Consider the following 23,139-nt stretch of genomic DNA (forward strand, 5'->3'; position numbering starts at 1 on the left):
AGGGGTTGGAGAAGTTCTGGTGTTGGAGAAAAGGAAAGATCTGCTGAGATACACTGGAGGTCAGGTCCACCAACAAAGTGACCTTCAAATCAGTTTTCATCTTGTTTTTTCTTTTCTCCTCTGCCCATATAGTCACATTCTTCATTCCCAGCCAGGGAAGTGCAAGTAATTGTTTTCCAAGGGAAATTGAGAATCTGACAGACTTTTTTGTCTATTTTTTTAACAACAGAACTGTAAAATATTAGGGTAGAAAGGAGTCTGAAAGGGAAAGGCCTAGACTCTTCCTCAGTTAGAATAAACACAGAGAGCTGCAGTAACTGTCCTAGAATGCCAAACATTGGAGAAGCCAATATGGTTGGTTTATTCCATATTTTGTTTCCCCACATCTCATTTCCCCAGCTGTCTTCAGGCCGCACTAATCCCTCATTGCCTTTCATGTAGACTGAGGCTTCTCTTCCCTTGATCAGAGAAGGTCTGTTTTCTTATTGTCTACACTGCAATTAGACACCCGTGGCTGGCCTGTGCCAGTTGATTCAGGCTAAGGGGCTCGGGCAAAGGAGTCTGTTTAATTGCCATGTAGACATTCGGCTATGGCTGCAGCCTGAGCTCTGGGACACTCCCACTTCGCAGAATCCTAGGCCTGGTCTACACTGGGGGGAAAATTGATCTAAGTTATGCAATTCTGCCTATGCCTCTTGCAGCGGTGGAGTACAGGAGTCAATGGGAGAGTGCTCAGGGTTGATTTATCGCATCTAGACTAGATGCAATAAATTGACCTCCGCTGGATCGATCGCTGCCTGCCGATCCGGTGGGTAGTGTAGACATACCCCTAGAGTCCAGGCTCCAGACCGAGCCTGAACATCTACAATGCAATTAAACAGCCCAAGCCCTGTGAGCCTAAGTCAGCTGGCACAAATCAGCTGCGGGTTTTCAATTCCAGTGTAGACATACCCTTAGATGCTTCCGAGCTGTGGGAGCTGTCTATCTGTTTCCCTAGCCATGACGAAGTGCAGGTAGGGCCCTTTTGCTAGAAGTGACATGCCAGCACTAAGCTTGCTGCTGCCTGGGGCCTAGATCCTGTTCCTGGGAACTGAGCCCAGATACTAAGGTGATGGGTACTACAGAAAACCTCAAAACAGGCAGACAGATCTCCCAATGCAGCAGCATGGCACACGCAAAGACTGGCACTGATAGTAGCAGATGCCCTGGTACAAGCTACTGCTGCTCCCTGCAAATGACAACAGGGCAGTGGTATAAAAGAGAATCAATCCTCCTTGGTGTCTTACCTTGAAATTGTACATTGAGGTCAATTATCAAGTTCTAAGGTGTGAGATAAAAAAGATTGGATTGTCAAGAGATTAAGAAGGTGATAGACCCTTTGGTTTGTGTTACACGTAGCACTTCCACTTTTGGTTGGTAGTAAAATGTTTGCAGTGTGGCCAATCCCAAGTGTTCCAAAATCAGGAATCAGTTCCCCCTAAATAATGAAATTGTCATAAAAATATATTTTGGGTTCCTTTTTGTTTGTCTTCTGGTGTGTGAGGTTTTGTAGTGCACTCAGGTCATGTTTTCAAGATTTTTCTCAGCAACTGTGAAGGATAGAAATTTACTTTTCAATTTTTAAAATGGAAGATGAGAGAGTTTCATTCTAGAGGCTGGCGATTTAATAAAACAACAAATATCACAAGACTCATGATAAAATTGCAAGAGTTGGTGCGTGCGTGTGTGTGTGTGTGTCCAGGAGCTGCTGTTATGAAGAAGCAGCCCTTGACATGCTCAAACTGTGAGTCTGTCTACAATGCAGTTATCCTCTTCCTCTGGTATTGCACCTAACCCAGCTCCCGTCCAAAATCCTTGCACCCAAGTTGGCCTAGCTGAAGCAGTGGGGTAGAGCATGGGCTCCCCTTTCACTCAGGTTGGTAACCTACCCGCTTTGCAGTGAGGACACAGCTTAAACCACTTGAGGGCTGATAGTCCTCCAGTGCCTTCCCACAATTTCCACCGGGTCACCAGGAGGACAGACAAGTTCTCTCACAATTCACTAGGGACAGATCATTGAGTGGCTCATCTTACTGCAGCACAAAGAACCAGGGAGTATGTCCCCAGAAGTCTTAGTGACACACATCAATGGGGGCAGTACCAGTGAGGACACAGTAACTCAAGCCAGGCTTTACCTTGTGGCTGCTCCCACCTAGGCTAGGCCAACCCGGGTGTTCAGACCTGGATGCTTTTCACCTGGGCTGTCTCTGCAGTGAAGGCGTACCCTGAGAAGACATCTTTCACAGCACCATTCCTTACAGGTTCTGATCACCACTGCTCCCTTAGGTTCTGACTCAGCCACACACTTAAGCATTGGCTTCAATGAGACTTACACACTTGCTTAAGTGCTCTGCTGAATTAGGGTCTCTGTCAGTTTTAAAATGCTACTGATCATGACACCACAATGGGGTGGAAGCACAGTGCTTAGCTGCTGCCTGGGGGTAAGAAAAGGAGGGTGAAATCAGTAAAACCCTGGTGAATTAGTTTCTTTGGCTTTCAATTTATTTTGCAAAGAGTCTCACCCACCCCAACTACCATCCAGCTGTGCAACACTAAATGTGGGAAAGCAGAAGTGCAGAGTGCACTTTCTGTATCCCGGTGGGGGAGATAAATTCTTCTTTGCCCTTTTGTTTTCCTGGGGAAGCAGATGCTGGATGGAAAAGGGTTCATTTGTACAGCAATTGCCCAAGGAAAATTCCAAACTGCTGCTCTGTCTTCCTCCATCTCAGGATGATTACAAAAGGGCTTTTATGCTCTGAGCAAAGCTGCATGGAGACAGTGGCAGATCCCAATTTCCTTTATGATTATTGTTAATAATCATCCTAATATCATTTTCCTTATCCACTATTTCTGTCCCACCCTGAGCTTTCTTTTAATGAATTCCCTTCTGTTATCCTCAACTCTGCAATGACACCAGGCTGATTTGTAATGTAAATTGGCACCCCAGTGTAAGGGTGACCTGCTAGAGCACCGCAGGGCTCTAATTATAATTTTCATTAAACTCCTTCTGTTGACGACTATCTGAGCAATCTGGAGCTGCAGCAGAAGCAAAAGGAAATTAAAGAGACACTACCACTTAGCTGCAATGTCAGTTTGAGGGTAACCCTCCCAGCTGTTTAAGAGAAGCTAAAACAGGGCTCTCCCCTTTCCTTAGGGGTAAAGTTTAGAAGCTTTGTTTTGTCTGTAACAACAGGTCTACACAGGGTCTAATCTTTCCTTTCCCCCACAACACTTCACGCTAGCTTGGCAGGGGGAGAAATTGGCCTGTGTAAGTGTTTTACAAGTGATCCATTTGTGACCTAATTAGAAGGATCAGCTGCTAGAGCTCTGCCTAAAACTTAAGGGAACTATCCTGGTCTCATGGAGTCAGTAGTGAGGATTGTCATCGACTTCACTGGGAGCAGGATTAGGCCCTAAGCTTTGAAAACTGGATGGTGGGGGTTGGAAAAAGAGAGGAGAGAGCATAGCACACAGCCCTAAAAGTGAGTGCTGTCGACCAGAGCTGGGGGACAGCTCTGGCTGGGGTGGCTAGGTCTGCATTGATCCACCTCATGCCTACTGCAGGCTTTCCTGGCAGGTCTCCTAGGTAGGACTGGGCATAATTTAAAGATGCTGCCCTCACGCTGATAGAACTCCTGTTGGAGGGCTGCATTGGCGACACTTTCCCCTGAGAGCCGATCTCATCCCACCCACGCTGGCAAACTGCCCCTTCCTGCATTACAGTGAGTGAATTTGATCCATCGTAAGGTGCTTTGAGATTCTTGGATGGAGGATGCTAATAGGAGCTCAGAGGATTGTTAGTCGCTGTTGCGTGGGGGAGAAGAAGGGTAGATGGGGCCTGTCGAAGAAGACACTTTAGGAGATAGCAAGATCAACATGTTGTTCTGTTCATTTATTTTGTAATGTGTTTAGAGAAAAATGCTTGTGGCTCATCACTGTATTAGGCCCAGGGTCTGAACACACAACTTCTGGTTTCCTAGGATTTAGAACTTGGGTGTGTTAAATTAGTTCGGAATAAGGTTAGTTTTATAGATGTGCACAGTATCCTCGGCCTGACGTTTATCCAGAGCCTGTGACATGCACAGAGGACTGCATTAGTCTGAGTGTCAATCTCCCAATGGAATGCATGATTAAGGAGTGTTATAAGGGGATTATCACCTCTATCATTTCTTGTTTATAAAGAATATTCAAGCAATGTAAAACTGCTAGCCAAGCGAAGTAACCTGTGTAGCCTGTAAGGGGTCAGGTGACAGGTTCCTGATGCTACTGACAGTCTGCCCCAGGGAATGGGGGCTAGGTGATGACTGGCAAGGGCCATAGACTGAGGTGAGGTGGGGATAGAGTGTAGGGGTTCCTTGGGGAGGGGAGACCCAGATCTGTGGAACAAGAGGCAGTACCCTGGTCTGAAAGGGGCACCAGGGTCCAGGAGGGACTTGGGCCCAGTGGCAAGCGGGACACCAGCCTGCAGAGGGCGCTCCGGAGGCTGAAAAAGTTAATTCCTTGGACGACCAGCAGGAGGCGCTGCAGGAGTAAGTCCCACACCATTACAGTGATCACAAATTGTGTCTCGGTACAGTAGGAAACTACTTAGGAGATACCATGGGGATACATTGCCATGGTTCAAACTCTCGGGGATGATGTAAAAGGACAGAGTGGGAATCACTATGCCCATAAAATGGGGCTTGTTCCGAAGATTTCGTACGTATATTTCAAATTTGTGCCTCTTTGTCTCTCTCAAATACAGGGTTTTTTCCTGAGCTGTGTGTGAAAGGGACAAAGGAAGAACTGAGACAGTCCTTTCAAGAGTCAAGTCAGTTTCCTTATGGAGATTCTGCTGTTACTTTAAGAAACTGAAGACTAAAATACACCTCTACCCCGATATAACGCTGTCTTCAGGAGCCAAAAACTCTTATCACGTTATAGGTGAAACTGCGTTATATCGAACTTGCTTTGATCTGCCGGAGCGCGCAGCCCCACCCCCAAGGAGTGCTGCTTTACCTACATTGTATCCAAATTCGCCTTATATGGGGTCGCGTTATATCAGGGTAGAGGTGTATTTAAGAACATTAGTTTAACCCTGGAGTAAACAGGTGCAAATGAAGTTCGTGGTCTTACTCCAGGGCTGAACCTGGCCCTTTACCTTATAATTCTGGACTCTTCCTGATGTTTGTCCAGCTCATGAATCCAGTTCTAAGTTTATCCCAAGCAAATAGAGAGAGGGTCATTCTACATCACAGACAAACTGTTACTAGTATTATTATTTGTATTGTTGTCTCATCTGCGAGCCCCAGATGTGGACTAGAACCTTGTTGTGCTAGGTGCTGTACAAACATAAAAAAATAGTCTCTGCCCAAAGGGCTTATCTACACTTTTGTATCCATAGCTACATTTCCTATTCGGTTGCACATGTAACTAGGAAGCCATAAGCCTGACTTAAATAACCAGCACAGTGGTTGGGCTGCCAGAATCTTGCAAGGAAACGCATTTAAATGCTTTGTCAATTAAGTAATGCTTAGCAATTTGGTTGAGAGTGAACAATGTGAGGGTGACCAAGCAATATTCTAACTGAGCATTTATTTAACAAGAGCTTTAGTGCATTTTTACTGTATTTGGATTTAGAAATCCAGCTGGCAGGCATGCAAAGCTCTCTGAATGAGCATGCGGCTGCCTTTTCACTTCTTCGGAGGGTAACCTGGTATGTACTATGGGAAATAAGACGCTGACAAAGTGCAACTTTTCAAAAACTTTTTGCTGAAAAGGTTGCCCCACCATCAGCAGAGTAGACTTTAATTGCAGTTCGTTGAATTTCCTGACTGTTCTTTTTTAGTTTGTGAATTTTTCAAGAACTGTAATGAGGCTGTTTCTTGTTTCATGAGAGTAGTAGCTGGGGAAGCCCATACAATGTAGATTAGCTTTTGTTTTATTGCATTTGCTTTCAGCTAAGAACTTGAGGGCAAGACTGTGCACATGACACGTATCCACCAATAAATAGTACAAATGAAAACTCCACTCAGTTAACATGTATCACACTGCCATCACATGTGAAGGGGGCTCCAGCTATCCAGTCCTGCTTTTAGTGAAGTATGTGGCAAAACATCCACTCACTTCAGTGTTATCAGAATCTTATCACAATCATTTTCGAAACTACCAAGAATAACAGTTAGCCCCAAACTGTTCCAGTTCCCGAAGGAACATATTTGAAGTTCCAGTTCCCAAAACATATTTGAAGACTGTTGTAAGGCCCCCATCAGTCTTCTTTTCTCAAGACTAAACACACCCATTTTTTTAACCTTTTCTCGTAGGTCAGGTTTTCTAAATCTTCTATCATTTTGGTTGCTCTCCTCGAGACGCTCTCCAGTTTGTCCACATCTTTCCTAAAGTTTGGTGCCCAAAACTGGATGCACTACTCCAACTGAGGCCTCACCACTGCCGAGTTGAGTGGAACAATTATCACCTGTATCTGACAGACAGCACTCTTGTTATTACACCTGTGTGATATTAGCCTTTTTTGCATCCGCATCACATTGCTGGTTCCTGTTCATTTTGTGATGCACTATAATTCTCTGATCCTTTTCTTCGGTACTACTGCCTACCTAGTTATCAAGACTGAAGTTGGAATTATTTTTCATATTCCTTCTCTTGCAAACAACATTGGCTAGCCTTTCTGGACTAGCAGTAGGACAGCTAGGGCAGGGATGCAATGCCATGTTTAGTGGGAATAAATCTTTCAATTAGAAGTTGTAATTCCTGCTGATATTGTAGCACTGCTCAGCCTCCTAGTCTTTATAATGTTCAGATGGCCTCATAAACAGTAGCAAATTGCCCTGGCAAGGAACTAGCACATCCTTAACTCAACCCTCAATAAACTTGTACTACTGCTGGCCCCCTGTGTTAGAGAATATCCCTCGGCTGCACACAGCTATCCAAGAAGGCCATGCATCACAAGCCTCACCACGTGTCTGCAGGACATAAATGTCAGGCACTTTCTGAATAAGAAAACTCTTATTTTTCTGCCAGGTACAAAGCCAGTCTCATCCCGTTCATTTCAATGGCCATTCTGTCTGTCACAAGGTTTTTCTAGGATGACCAAAGCTAGTACAATACATTAAATTAATTGGCCTTTAAGTTCTGGAGGCCTAGGTTCAGATGTTGGCTTAGGTCACAAATAAAATGAGTTTGGCAGCCTTATCACAGTGAGTGGAGGAGTGATGATGCTTAACAAATGGAGCCACAGTACTGGTATGTGTTGAATTGTCCCAGTTATGATGCACATGGGTAAGTGTAGTTCTGTGGTAACCAACCTGATGAGAGACTAAGAGAGCCAGACTGGAGCACAGCATTCTGTTGCAGTCACAGAGGACTAAACCAGATGATCGGAGAGTTTGAGCGTTTGGTCCCCATGAAGTGCCCACCAATTTGCTCTGAAGGTTGTTGTGCAGCCTTAGCTGCAGTTATTGTGAGGTGGTTCAGATATGTGAAAGATCTATGATGGGCAGGGATCAGCAACCTTTGGCACAAGGCCCATCAGGGAAATCTGCTGGCGGGCCGGGACGGTTTGTTTACCTGCAGCGTCTGCAGATTCAACCAATTGCAGCTCTCACTGGCCACGGTTCTCTGTTCCAGGCCAACGGGGGCTGCAGGAAGTGGCAGCCAGCACATCCTTCGGCCCACGCCACTTCCTGCAGCCCCCGTTGACCTGGAACAGAGAACCGCGGTCAGTGGGAGCTGCGATTGGCTGAACCTGCAGACGCAGCAGGTAAACAAACCATCCCAGCCCACCAGTGGATTTCCTTGATGGGCTGCATGCCAAAGGTTGCTGATCCCTGATCTAGGGTTATTCTGAGGTAGACTGGGTGGGATTTGTGTTTCAAGAGAGATCCATTGAGAAAGATGTTGAGTTCCTGGTCTACTCTGGCATTGTAAAGATGGAACACACTCGAAATGTCAACATGGTGTGAAGAGTGGTCTGCAGTTGACATCAGAAACCAGTCTCTCATAACTGACCTGACTATGTATATACCCGGCTTTGATTTGCCATGCCACTTGTGGGCCCTTCTGACCTGATTTCAAATGGGCCATGATCAATGTGCAGCCAGCCTGGGGCCAACAAGAGGATCCCACATGCATCTGTGGCCAAAGATAGACAATATCACACATCACTGATGGCTGCCTCTGACCAGATTTGCAGGTGGTCTGCAGGCTCTGCACATCACTGAGGAAACTGACGCAAATTGGCTTTGCAAGCTCTGCATCTGATAAGAAGATCATAGTGGGTTTTTGTCTGCATGACAAAACCATCTGTTTATTAATGTTAGTCTCTGTTTCATAGAGACTAAGCACTGGTATAGCAGGGGGTCTTGCAATCCCGGGCTGAGGTACATTAATAGATCGTATGAGAGAAGTGTATGCAGTACCTGCCTACCTCTAGCTAATCCCATTAGACCCATACTTTCTCGAAGACTAAATTCATCCTAAAATTCGTAATAGCTACCCAACCCCTCCCACTTTAATTGTACTATTTGTTCATCAGTGGTTGTGTAGCAAGTGTATTCCCATGGAGTAAATTCAGTATCATGACATGCAGAACCACAGACTCTCTCAAATAGAAGAAATTTATTGAGGAAAGTTTAGGCTTCCACACAGCTTGACTCTCAATTTTGTCTCCTATGTTTACCAAGGAACATACCCTGTCAGGAAGTCAATGATGGACACAGACAGCTGATAACTGAATAATATAGTGCAAGTCAACATAGCCTTACATCCAGGATTTTTCTGAAAGGGCCCAGTGACACAGTATATGGGAAATGAGGCCAAAGGACTTGTAACAGCATTGCTATCAACTGAAAGAATGATCCTGTTGGTGACAGATCCTTAGCACACATATACCACACTAGAGGAAATGAAGATGTCAAAAATGTACACGGAGTTGTTTAATGGATGATTGCTTAGTTGGGGCTAGTTGTCCTTACAAGCCCCCAGAATGACCCAGATTTATTTCTACAACATTAATAATTAGAAGACTCAAAAGATGGCATCTGATTTGAACACACTTCCGGCCACTTTAATACCTGTGTGCTTCTGGATGTAATGAACCTGGGGTATACAAGCAGCTCCTTGGGAGCAAACAGACCAAACTTGATAGAGAATGGTGTTTGTTTTATTAAATGGCAGTGCTGACCAAACATATCTTGGCGACAAGGCGACAAACAGAACTCTTCTGTTCAATTAGTCTCTTGACCTCTCTGGCTCAGCCGGGATGCTAGGAAGGGAGCTGCGGATCATGAGGCCCCAAGGAGGGTTTCCTTGACAACACTTACAGAAGAAAAATTAGATTTCATGAACACAGTTGCATGTTATGCCGTGAGACGCTGACTTCAGGAGGAGCTGAGAGCACTCAGCCCCAGGCAGGATCAGGCCCTGACAGTTTGAAGTGGTGAGTGGTACCAATTTTTTTTCCCCTAATAAACTTAATTAAAGAATTTCCGTTTTGCTGCGTGGAAACAAATCCACTGTGGTAGCAAAGAGGTTTATTGTTTAAATGAATAACCTCATTACCCACAGAATTCACCTTGTCCACACTGCAGTTCCCCCTGAGACAAATGGAAGGTAATTTTCTGCTCAGCCATAATGTTTTTTTCCCCCTACCCAGACTTAGCATGAGTTATTGAGGCCTAGATATTTTTGCCATTTTCAAAGATGAGAAGGCAAAATTGCAAGGCGGATAGGCATCATGCTGGCTGGCTAATGGATAGTCAGTATCATCAAACCCAAATCATAAGGTAGGCTCCAAAAAAACATGAGATTGGCTTAAAAATCAAGAGATTTTTAAAATAAATTTGAGGTTTTCTAATTTCCTTCTAATGTATGAGCCTTTAAGACTCACATTTTCAAGCTTGTTTTTGCAACCATGAGGGTTAAGAACTTTTTATTTTTTAAGGACAGCTGAGAGTGTCTTATAATCCCATGACTCCAGGAACTGGGGCTTTAAGAAAAATACAAAATATTATAAGAGTTGGCAACACTGTCAATGTGCACCGAGCTTGACCCTGCAGCCCTTGTATGCCAAAAACACTCACTGAGGTCAATGGAAATCTTGCCTGAGTAAGAACTGCAATTTCAAACTCTTGCTGAAGGTTGATAACTATGGAAGTTCTTGCCACTTTAAAGTTGGCTTGAGATGTTTAATAATGTGCATGATGGAGTTTATCAAACAAAGACACATCTAGAAAACTCTGGTTTTGGCTGGATCTCTGTCCTGCGTTAGATCAAAGGGAGAGTAAATAAAATTAGGTCACAGAATTGGGCTGTTTCTAAACTGTACACACGTGTCCTCAGGATCCAAGGTTTCCATGTATATCCATCTAAAGGGGCATTGCAGAGTTCTCAGCAGTACCTTGTGACCATCAGTGCTTTGGGTGTCCAAGGAGACGGAAGCATGGAGGAGTAGGAGAGAAAAGATTTTAAAGCTGTGTCACTACTAGGGCTAGTAGAAAATTTCCCATCAAAACTATTTTTCAACAGAAAACTGGGATTTTGGACAGAAAGAGGAGTGGTTTTGTTTGTTTTGTTTGTTTGCAAAAAGTGTCTGCTTTCGATGGAAAATGTTGACTTTTTGTTCCAATTTCTGCCCCCCCCACACACCCCTCAAAAACTTCCATTTTTCAGATGAAAATGTTTTGTTTTGTTTTTTTCAATGAAAAGTTTAAAGTTTCCATGAAAAAACAAACCATTTTCTTGGCAGCTGTAGTCACTATGCTTAAGGGTCTGTTATAGAGTCAGGCTTGTTGCAAGGCTTTTAGTGTTCAGTCTCAGATTCAATTCATCACCCCAGCTGCCTCTGGTGTTTTCCATTTATCGGTTTACCTGGGTACATCCACTGGGATAACATGGGGAAGGAAGATAGTCCCCTCCCCGTCAGAAGCACTGCCCTCCCCCCACCTATTTAGCTCTTTTCAATGCTAATATATTAATTTAAGGTAAAAGCCATACACTGTTAATGATTTACGTCCAGATTTTCAGAACAGTCAATGCAAAAATATATGCATTTTGGGTACGTTTTTACCAGCACTGTGCACATAACAGCAGTCAATGTATCCAGCTAGACTTATAGCTGGCCATCTGTGCTTCAAATTGCTACAGAGAGCAGGCAGCTATATGGGCAAATCAGACATGCAATTGCACAAAAACAAACAACCTCCTCCCTCGAAGTCTTTTCATTGATATGTTCACAGCCCAAGCAAGGTGGAGGTGAATGGGCCAGTGCCTTCCCTCATCCCTTTATTCCATGCCTCTGGCACATACACTCTCCTACATACAAAGTATTGCTCCATCCCAAACATGCTATGTCCAATACTGTGACTGGTACCAAATCCTTAGAAAGTGGGATCAGCTATAGCAAAACAAAAGGTGCTTAACAGCATTCAGAGTACAGTTGGTATTTACTTTTTACCCACAAACAAGTTGCCAAAATTTACCAGCAATGCCCAAGATTAAGTGTATAATATCCAGTATTTACTCCCTCACTTGTAGGGAGTAGCCCTGAGAGTCCAAAGGGCCTTTGCCATCTCCAGCTATTAGGATATATTATACTAGCTTTGTATACTGAACTCTTTTAGTGGATGCTTCTAGTCTACTCCTCGTAGTCACATCTGAAGCAATGCATCTTTCCCTGGGTGTGCTCTGCACGCAGCTGGGCACCAGACAGTGGAACTTTTGCAATGGCTTAAAGTATTGGGGGATGCTCGTTGTATCCCCGTGAGCTATGCACGCCCCAGTGAAGCAGCCTGAAGAGGAGCACCACTCTTATCAAATGACCACAATTCCTTCTCTTCCCTGAGTGACACAGTGGGGAAATCATTCATGTGCCTCCCTGTGGCTCGGAACATGCAGGAAATTGAACTATATCGAAAGGAACGGCAGGTAGATACACTGCACAGGAACACAGTTCTCTTTGCTGAAACCACTCGCTCAGAAGACAGTGGGGAAAGTTCAGAAGTATCTGTGCTTCAAAGGGGTAAACAAACAGTGTTGTTGCTTACAGGAGGAGATCAAAAAGCATGGCTGCTAAGCAGTTTTTCCTCAATGACAGCTCTCTGCATTGGAGAAGGGGTGCATGAGAAGCAGAGGGTGGGGAAAGCTGGCTCAAAGTCAGGCTGCATTCTACAAAACAAATTAATCTCCCCTTTGAAGTAACACACGCGGTCATATTTTGATCATTTTTAACTAACTGGAAGGTGCTGTGAAACGCGGCACTGCTGCCATTGTGCTATCAGGCTGTGCCTTTGAAATGGGAACGGGGAGAATATTCCGCATTTCATAGTAGTTCAATTTGGTATCCTCCCATGAGTGCAAAAGATTTTCTATATCTCATCAGAACCAGAAGTCATAGGTTAAATGCTTAATCTTTTTAGTAGGGAATTAATGTTCATGCTATAATGACATTTAGAATTCCTGAACCCTGATTGGCTGGTAACAGGTCACTTGACTTTGACCACTTCATCCAATCAGGCATTTAATGGGCTTTGTGTGTGACATTAACCCTGGAATATGTACCATATAGAGCCAGCACCACAGTATATCAATTAGCCAGTTAGACAAGGGGACACAATGGGGTGTGTGTTGTAAAGAGATAACACCCTGTCTTAGGTGCATTAGCATGAAATATTCAGCTTTGCCTCTTGCCTTCCACCACTGTAAGAAATGGACAGATATAGATTCTACCCAACAGTGCATTACTGCCACTAAGAATTGTTCTTATTCATTACAAAAAAAATCATACTTTGCCTGTCCAAAAAAGTGTTGTTGTTGTTGTTGTTGTTTTTTTAAACAAAAGAACATTTGCCAGTGTGGTCATTGGAGGGGGTAGCTAGCACCAGCCATTGATCACCATCTCCTTCCAGCAGTGATCTCTGTTGGGTTGTTTAATTCACAGGAATCTGGCAAAATGGGTCTCATGCCACCTTTGTCAGATGGAATGACCCCAATAGTCTTAGGGACTGATTCATGATTGCTCTGTAGCTGCAAAGCTGCCACCCAGGCCTGCAGGGACTATCCCTGCTGTAAGATGCAGAGCTAGAATGGCCTCCTACAAAGAAGACTAGCACAGAGGGTTGGTAATAGAGGGAGGTAGGGGTGGGTGGGTGTCTTATGCATTGGCAATTGTGTGCTGTTGTAATGCCCCATAAATGCTGAACTAGCCCCTACTGGCTTCTAAATAGCAGAGGCTCCTCTTCTCATTATAAGAAGGTCTCCTTTTCTCTTCTTGCTGCTCCAGACCATACAGCATCTTTCCCCTTTTAAATTAAATGAAGGGGAAATCAGTTTTCTTCAACCAGTTTGTTACAGAACAAAAATCTAAATGATTGTGATTAACCTTTCTCTTCTGACATAAGCTGTGTTTGTGGCGATCTGAAGGAAACTGGAATAGCAATAATCATACAAAGTATTTGTTAGACAGATAAAACCCATAAAACCGTCTTTAGGGCTCTATTGCATTTATACAACAGGTAGTGAAAGGAAGGCAATTCATGTCTCTGTAGAATACATGAATTAAGGTCAATTGCATAACTCATGGGTAGTCAATTTCCTCTTCCACCATTTTTTCTTGTTGCTATTCTGTAACTGTTCTAAAGTTGAGGAAGTTTGCAAAAGTTACAAAGTAGCAAAAGGAAAAAATGGATTTCCTCCCCAACCCCTCCAAACAACCCACCCTCTCCAGACATCATTCACTCTGCTGCATTCAGGGGAAAAAAGAGGAAAGGGGGAGGAAGAGGAGAAAATTAAAAAACTCCAAGATTTCAATACTTGTGATTTAAAAAAAAAAAACTAAACAAAGGCTTTTCATGAAAGTTTTCAACGTAGAAAACAGACAATTTTTGTTTATTAAAGAAGTTTTGAACAAGAAATGCTGACAAACTCTACTTATTAACCTTTGCTGGTATATAACCCAAGAGGCCCATCTACTTACCATAGTACCTGGTGCCACAGCTGAATCCATGTGAAAGACTCATCTCCCCTTCCATCCTCCATCTCCCACTGTTCCTTATTGTCCCTTGAGGGACACTTAACCTCTTCTGTGACGGGGATTTTCAGGGTAGTAGTCATACAGCAGAGATTTACGTAAATATTTGTTCAGACGTGACTGTCCCACGTTTGTGTATCTGTGCTTCGATTGGCTGAGAGGTATTTGTATAATGGAGAAACCAAAGTACAGTCACGGCACCATCTGACCCAGGTATCTAGGTACTAAAAATACCCAGTAGAATAAAGTGGAGGAGGAATATAAAAAATGGGCTCTGGTCCCATGCTTCCTGAGGTTGGTTGCTTTTCTTTGGAGGCTTTCCCTCCTCTATTTTTCTCTTCCTACTTTTCTTCTTTCTATGATTTTCCCTTCCTCTGGGCTCTGCCTGGCTTCTGCAATTGCAGGGAGGCTTCTGTGAGAAGGTGGGTTCTGTACTTGGCTCTCTGAAGGCCACCAGACTGAAGAACGCTGACCTGCTTCAGCAGGGGGTTCCCTAACATCCCATATGCTTCTGCCTCCTGCCAGCTTCCCCTTTGGCATGTATGGATTTGGTCACCCTGATGAGCTCAGAAGTTTTACCCATTCCCCAGGTGCACTGGTGTGGGTAAGGAGGGAGTGAGGGGAGCCAATGAATGAGTCAGAGGTCACCGATAATCCTTTTATGCCACATCATTTTTATCCCACTATCCCAGGCACGTTAGCAATTAGATTTGTTCTTGCTAATGTATTTCGTTTTTAAGCACCCTAATCTTATTCATTTCAGATCTGTGTCTTCTATTGCTTTTCTGGAGTCACTTGGAAAAAAACAACAATTTGGATGATGCTGAACTGACCGTGTGAGAGAAACAGACCTGTGACTTGGCTATGCATACACCATATATCACATATATCCACACTTCTGTGTTCTAATAGCAGTAAAGCTGCTTTGACACTTTCCAAGTTCAGCTTTAATAATTAAAGAGAAATTTTTGTTTAAATTTTAATGGCTAAAGAGAGAATACAAGCATGAAACAGAGGAGCAGCTAGGAGGAAGTAACCCTGTATGTAGCCTACAAGGATCTGTCTCCTTGCAAAGAATATTTGAAGGTTGTAGGTTTGAGTCCCACCAGAGTCAGTCAAAGGTACACTTTTTTATGAATCACTGGGGAGCTGGAAAGATTTCTCCAGCAAGCCAAGCAAATTGGTCTCTCACTACAGTTTCCCAGTGTGTTAATGGATCCAGGCTTTACAGTAGGCTGATGGATTTTAAAGAAGCAAGAAATATGAAAACGGTGTGTCCAGTTCTGATTTACACTAAGTCCTCTTTAAACCACTCTGCCAGTAACCCATTCGAGATGGGCTCTAGTTTCAAAAAGTCTAGACTTTGTAATTCATCTTTTGCTCCTTTTCTTCCAGCTTGCTGCATTAGAGAGACAAGTGTTCGATTTCCTGGGATATCAATGGGCTCCTATTCTAGCCAATTTCCTCCACATCATCATCGTTATCCTTGGTCTCTTCGGAACTATTCAGTATAGGCCACGGTACATAGTGGTGGTAAGTAGCATTCGCTTTCTTCTGTGCTACAATTACCCAGCCAAGTCCATGATCACGTCTAGTGGACACTGGGTTAAGGCTGGAACCATTCATGCACAGATATTCAACCATTAGAGATTTTTATCCACACAGAGTCATAGAATCGTACAGCTCAAAGGAACCTCAAGAGGTCATCTAGTCCAGTCCCCAGCACTCATGGCAGGACTAAGTATTATCTAGACCATCCCTGACAGGTGTTTGTTTAACCTGTACCTGCCTGTGCTGCTTTACAGAGCACACTATTTATTCTACTCTTTGCTGTATTTACTCAGCACTTTTGGAAGAGATTAAATCATATTTATTATTTGTATTACAGTAGCAGCTACAGGCCACAACTGAGACTGGAGTCCCATAGTGCTGAGTGGCATACAGACACATAGTAAGAGATAGTCTCTTCCACTAAGAATTAACCATCTAAATAGACAAGGCAGACAAAGGGCTGGAAAAAGAAAGTGTTATTTTTCTCCATTTTACAGATGGGAAAACTGAGGCACAGAGCGATTAAGTGACTTGTCCAAGGTCATACAGGGAGACTGCAGCAGAACCGGGTGCTGACCCAGATACAGAGCTGGGTACTGACTTTCTATAACTGAAGATGATCCCAGGTCTCCTGAGCCCCAATCTTATTTCTTAATCACAAGATCATTGAGGACTTCACTTACGCAGCCAGAGGTTATGGATCTATTACATGAGTGGATGGGCGAGGCTGTGTGGCCTGCAATGTGCAGGTCTGACTCGACGATCATGATGCTCCCTTCTGGCCTTAAAAGTCTGTGAAATCATCCTTTCAAGTTTGAGGCTCATGAGGATCTGCAATTCTGCCTTGGTTGTGCTAGCTGATCAGATTCCATGGTCAGTGACCACTGGATCTTTTCAGAAGCCTCCTGGAATGGAATGTTCATTTTCTGGCTCTGCTCATTGTTGGTTAGAAACCATTTTTGACTGACACGTGTTTTTTTTGAAAACCAACATTTAGAAATATTTTTAGATACTTAGAATCACATTCTGATGCCAGCAAGCATCTCTCTTTACAGGATCTACTGCCTTATAATTGACCTAAACTCTATATGATTCATGTTCCCCTTCAGCTCCGCTTTATCACTGTCAGTTATTGGACAGATAAAATCCTCAGTGACAGGGACTGTGACTTAAGTAATAAACTTCTGCCAGCTGGCAGGTTTTTGAGCAGGAGACAGTTTGCAGTCACCTCTCTCTGTGAAAGCTGACAAGATGGAGATCAGGTTGTGACTCTCGGGCTGTCTGACAACCTCCTAGCCTCATAGTGGGGCCCTCGTGCACAAGCGTACACTCCTGATGTACGTGAAGTGTACCTGTCGACGTGGGTGGAAGACAATTAAGCATTGGAATAGAAAATGCCAGGGGAAGTTCATTTAAAGGGATCTGAATAGTATTTTTCTGAGGAATTTGGGATTTTTCTACAGACATTGTCCTTATTCAGTTTCCCTACGTGTTGACAGCTTTCAGACTTCATTCAAAGTAAACCCAATCAGCTAACAAACTTCTCGGAACATGACAAAATGCATTCTGGTCACACTTCATATGAAGAGTTACCAGCTGCATAGAAAGCTTAACTGAAGGAAGTTTCTTGAGTCAGGATAAGTAGGAATCCAGCAGAGCAGGACTTTCCAGCCACAGGTCAGTAAGACAGATACCATGGGTTGGTTGAGTTCACCTCAGTTTCTATTTCACACACCTGAGACCAGCTGTTCCTCTTCCCCTAGGATGCTAGGTTCTGCTGCACCATTTCCTCCAAGACTCTAATTGCTGATCTGGTGCCCAAAGGAAGGGACCCACAGGCTGCTGGGTGGCTGGCAGAGTTTTTCTTTCATTTATGTATTTCTAAGCATGTTTATGGAGATGAGTGACATAACAACTTCACCTTTCAGAGGAGCAGATCACAGGAATTAGAAATGGAGCCCATTGCACTTGACCTTTGTTCTAAAAAATGCCAAGGTTATTTGTCTGGTGGTGTTTTGAAATTGAGAAAACACCTGGATCTCAGCTGGAGCCCTGAGGAGCATCCCATTCCTCCTAACTTTTGGCCTTACTCTGCCCTGCGAGCCCCTGAACAGCAGCCACTATCTTCAAGCTGAGGACAGATTAATGTGACTCCCTCCAAAGTCTGTCATCTCTCCCTGGCAGGCTGCTGTAAGAGCAGCATGAGGCACCTTAGCCCCTCCCACCCCACTCACAATGTGAGCACTGGACACCCCTTGCCCTGCAAGGGAAGCCAGAGTCAGCAAGGGCCTAATGTTAAAACGTTTTTGGATCTGACAAACCTAGATTAGCCAGCCGAAAACTCAGGGCCAGATCCTCAGCTGGAGTTTATCAGCACAGCTCCACTGACGCCAATGAGATACATAGATTGATCCAGGCGGAGGAAGCCTTCACTGGGGAATGGTGGGGTGGTGTTGCATTAACATGCCATGCTGCAGAGCAGGACAGATGCAGCGTGCTTTTGGGAGCCAGATCAGAGTTCCATAACCACCAGAGAGCTATAGCTTCATTGAAAAGTAGTCAAATGTCAGAAGGTCAGAAAGCGACTGTGAGGTTGATTTGGGGCATTTGACTGTCTCTCTCACATGCAAGGCATGCCAGCTTCCCAGAGCACCCCGATGTTCATTAAATCTCTCCCCCCGCTCTGTCCTTTCTAGTATGCCATCTGGACTGCCATTTGGGTCACCTGGAACATCTTCATCATCTGCTTTTACTTGGAGGTGGGAGGACTTTCAAAGGTGAGTAGGAAGGTGAGCCTGGCTGATTGGAGAACAGCCTGTGCATCAAAGGAAATGGAAGGGAACCTGCTGTGGAACAAAGTGTGGGGGAGGGGACTTGCCATGAGAAAATGCTGCCTGCCCCCTTGATTAAAATTAAAAAGGGGAAGAGTGCGGCCTTCTTGCATCGACTAATGCAGTCTGATGCTTAGGGTCTCTCTGGGGGAGAGACACATGTTGCAAGAATTTTGTAAAAAGGTACATAATAAATACTAATAAAAACAAGGGCGAATTTCTTCGAGTTCCCTAGCAGAAGTGTCAATAGTGGCTTGATTTCCCCCCATTAGTCCCTGCACACAATGGAATCAAATAATATTTCAAACTGAAGGTGGGAAAGAGACCTTGTGGCAAGGTGCAGGGGGGACCATTGCATGAGAGGGGGTTAATTCCTAGCCAGGGTGCAAAGGCAACTCTGGGAGGCTGAGAGCTAATTAGGTTGCAGCCCAGCCTATTAATAACACTTTAGAAGAAGGGTGCATTGCTCTGAGGGGAGAGAAATAAGGATTTGTGCTGATCAGACTCCAAAGCAGGGAGTTCTGGGGAATCCTTGGCAGTGCCTTGTACTATTTGCATTTCTGAGTTTGCTCTAGGCAAGGAATGCATTTAGGAACTTTAGCTCAGTTGGTGTTGAGCTCAGTTAAACCAAACTTCTTGCAATAACTCACTCAGGGAATTTTCTCTCCTTTTACTCTACCCTTAGCCCTGCTAACGGCCCTCAGACAATTTAGGAACAGGGACCATGTTTCCAATTACACCTCTCTGGGGAGTTCAGTAAAAAACCTTCTCTGTGTCCTATATGAAAAGTAAAGCTGAGGGAAGCCAGGTAGATGCATTGTGGCATCTCTATAAATGTGGCAACATAGGTGACTGCTTATCATAGGCTAGGCACTTCCCTGCCTCAGGTTCTCCATCTACAAATAAAGATAATAATACATGCCTACTGCAGGGATGTTGTGGGGATTAAATTAGTCAATATTTGCAAAGTTCTTTGAAGATGAAAGGTGCTAAATATTATTGTCTGCTGCGTGAGGACAGAGTCAGAAATACTGGCAATTGGAGCCAGTTCCTAACCTAAGCAGTGAATTGCTAATGAATATTGCTGTAGTTTAAATAGCTCAAAGTGGTTGGAGGAGCTTGGTTCACTTTAGAACACTTTACATTTGACCTGAATTCTCAGGCCATATGTCTAAATTACAGACATTAACTGGAATTGCTCTACGTTTTATCGGGTTTATGTTAACTCAGTGAATGGTCACAAAAAGCCCATTGCAGATAGGAGAAACTTTAATTTCCCAATTCCCCAACTAATCTCTGTTTTCTGAAGTAGCCACAGAAACTCACTGAAAGAGAGCTCTCGCCTGGACCAGTGACTATCATTGGTCCAAAATGTAACTTCAACACTGGCTGCAATCAGTTAGACACAAGCACCTTTCTGGAAACAGTAAAACTCAGATCAAACTGTCCTTTTGATGGTTACTAACTGACGCTCGTGTTTTCTAGCAGCCCATCTCTGATGTATGTTTGCTACCCTTGACCTGTTTTATATTATCTGAGTTTTACGGCTTGGAAAAAGACTGCAGTTCAAACAGGATAATACAAATGCCATTCTGCCACCTATCAATGAGCTTTAACCCACTACCTTTGTCTCATGGGACACTTTAGCAAAGCTTGCAACTTTATATGATTGTTTCTACTGCTGCCAATCTTTATTTAGTCAGTGGGACTACTCAGATGATTGGGGACTGTTTGTGTGAATAAGAGTTTATAGATTTGGGCTGCACTGCATAACTCTTCTATTTTGTCTCCTAGTGGATTCTCCCTTAGAGCTGTAACAGAGTTCACACCATTGAGGGGGTGGTAACTGGCAAAAATAAGTAATGTTGCTGGTTTCATGAAAGAGCACAATAATTTACAGCTGAGCTTTGATTTTTCACAAGTTTTTTTGTTTGAAAAAATGCCATTTTTTTTAAATTATGAAAAACTCCTTGTATTCTAAGAATGGCAAACTATGTCTATAAACAAACAAACGAGAGATCTTGTCAGCAGGATGCTCGTGGAAATGAATTCTGGGATTTAAGGTAGAATTTCGGGTGTGCTTCGTGGTTTAAAGGAGGAGACTTTAAAGATGTATTGTCCCAGAATCTCTTTCTCTCCAAAGACCGCACTAAATGGGGACTCTACTATCCTGTGTGAACAAGATGGATAAGTGCACCTAGCGATTGTCTACGCACACATTTTGCACTGGTTTAGGGTATGTCTACACTGGAGCTGGAGGTGTAATTTCCAGCTCGAGTAGACATACCCACATTAACTCTGATTGGGCTAGCACACTAAAGATAGACATGTAGCTGCAGCAGTGCAAGGGTCTAGCCACCCAAGTATGTACACCTCTACCCCGATATAATGTGACCCGGTATAACACAAATTTGAATATAACACAGTAAAGCAGTGCTCTGGGGGTGGTGGGGCTGCAACACTCCAGCGGATCAACGCAAGTTTGATATAATACGGTTTCACCTGTAGTGCGGTAAGATTTTTTGGCTCCTGAAGACAGCATTATATAGGGGTAGAGGTTTACTTTGGGTCTCAAATGGGATTGTTGTTGGGGTAGCTAGCCCCTCTCACAGCTTGTGCTGCCATAGCTACGCCTCTGTTTTTAGCACTCTCGTTTGATCAGAGCTGGTACACGTATGTCTGCTCAAGCTGGAAATTACATCTTGCAGTTCCATTGTAGACAAATCCATAGTTTAAACTGGTGCAAACCCCTGTGTGGACTCCCTTATTTCAGTGTAGCTGAAACCTGTTCCAAAGGGCTTAACTGCACAGATAAACTTTAACGATATGGGAATATGAAACTATTTAGTTGAACAAGTGCAAATCCCTGTGTGGATGCTACTCTATCCCTTTGAGTTGTTAAGGTTTTTTTGTTTTGTTTTGCTTTTAAGCTTATTGTAAATTGATTGTGAACAGATTTAAGTTAAACCCAAATAAACCACTCTAAAACTGAAATCAGCATGTCCATACAGGACTTTACACTGATCTAATTAAACAGATACAGGATTGTATGTAGGCAAGGTTAGTTGACCTAAGTTAAACTGAAATCAAAGTGTCCACAAAGCCTTTTTGCATCAGTTTGACTAAGTCGGTTCAAAGTCACATCTAAACTGATGCAACTCTGCATGTGGACAAGCTTCTATCCTGGCCTATGTGGGAACCACCACGTCCTACAGCACCTCCAAAGGCCTGATCCAAAGCTCACTGAAGTCTGTAGAAAAACTTCTATTGACTTGAATGGGCTTCAACTCAGTCTCCACAAGAACTGTATTCAGGAGAATACCCAGCCCTGTGAGCTCACTGGATGAACCACCTCTGGAAGATGGCAAGAGCATTGCAGTATCAGCCATTTGCTGAGAAGCATTGTATGGTGATGCCACAGTGGGACAGGTATCCCTGCATGTGTGTACTTGAGGGAGATTCCTGTCCCTAGGTCTGTGTGTTGTATTGACTGTTCACCCATCTTTCCATGGGAGCCCCTATAAGATAGATGGGGCAGGGTGGGGAAGCTAGGTAGCATTTCTGACCACCCTAGTGCTGCTTCTTTTCATTTCTGGCAATGATGTATTGTCAGATGCCTGGCTGATATAGCTGTGTCAGCAGGTGGTTAATTTATAATGACAAAATGCAACAAGGGCAGTGAGCTAGAAAGAATGGAGTTTGTTAAAATGGCAGCTGGTAATGACAGCCCTGTCCAGTTCAGACAGGTGATGACGCCGGTGGGGAGACAAGGGGGAAAAGAACCCTGATTGTTTCTGCTTTAACAAGTTTAATATAAGCCTGGTGAGGTAAAAATTTGAGCAACGAGGAAACTGCTCTTTATGGCAGAGAAAGTCATTGCTGTATATTCTTTATGTGGTCTGGTGAATAGCTCTGATTTCAGGAAGGTGCAGGGAGAGAAGGTGGTGGTTGAGAGGGTCAGTATACAGAGAAGAGAAATTACACAGCTGTTGTGCATTATTTGTAGAACACCAACAGGTTTTTAGGTGTGGGCATGTTTCTTGTGAATTATGGGGGAAGGTTGTCTTCCTCTCAGGCAATGTCTACACTATGAGCTAGAGGTGTGATTCTCTTGAATAGACACACTTATACTAGCTCTCATCTGAGCTTGTGCACTAAAAATAGAAGTGTAGCCTTGCTAGCACAAGCAGCAGAAGCGATGGCACAGGCTTGTCACCCTGAGTATGTCCCCAGGGGTTCAGTCATGTTTGTTAGTGCAGCTAGTCCATGCCACTGCTGCCTATGCTACCACTGCATGCCACTATTTTTATTGTGCTAGCTCAAATGAGAGCTAGTGTGAGTATGTCTGTGGGAGCTGAGAATCACACCCCTAACTTGCCGAGTAGACGAAACCACAGTTTCCGGTAAGTGTTTTGACACCCAGATCTAGGTGTCTCCTCAACTCAAAGCAAGACTCAATCTCTTTCCTTCCTTCCTTCTCATTTTGTCTTTTACTCCCCTTTCGTGGAGCATACTTCTAGAGTAGCCATTACATCCTGGTGCTGACCAAGAAAATGCTAAAATATCATCAGAACAGCCAGTCTCACAATGTCTCCAGTTCAATTTTGCAAGCCACCCGAAAAATGAGAAGCATCTGAAATGTCAGGTGTTAGCCCAAATGCAACTTCCAAGCCTTTTGAGGTTCTCTCTTGGATACTT

The 23,139-nt window shown here is 43.9% G+C and overlaps 1 protein-coding gene across 3 annotated transcripts in view; it reads left to right on the forward strand.

The window, feature by feature from the left end:
• Positions 1-23,139, forward strand: part of NKAIN4 (sodium/potassium transporting ATPase interacting 4) — an 82,659-nt gene that overhangs the window by 24,093 nt on the left and 35,427 nt on the right. For all 3 annotated transcript variants that reach the window (XM_030533760.1, XM_030533763.1, XM_030533762.1), the window contains exons 2-3: positions 15,455-15,592; positions 18,307-18,387. In XM_030533760.1, coding sequence (XP_030389620.1) covers positions 15,455-15,592; positions 18,307-18,387 — 219 coding nt within the window. The remainder of the gene's footprint in view (positions 1-15,454; positions 15,593-18,306; positions 18,388-23,139) is intronic.

This window comes from Gopherus evgoodei, chromosome 14 (assembly GCF_007399415.2).
Source record: "Gopherus evgoodei ecotype Sinaloan lineage chromosome 14, rGopEvg1_v1.p, whole genome shotgun sequence".
In the NCBI taxonomy this organism is placed as follows: Eukaryota; Metazoa; Chordata; order Testudines; family Testudinidae; genus Gopherus; species Gopherus evgoodei.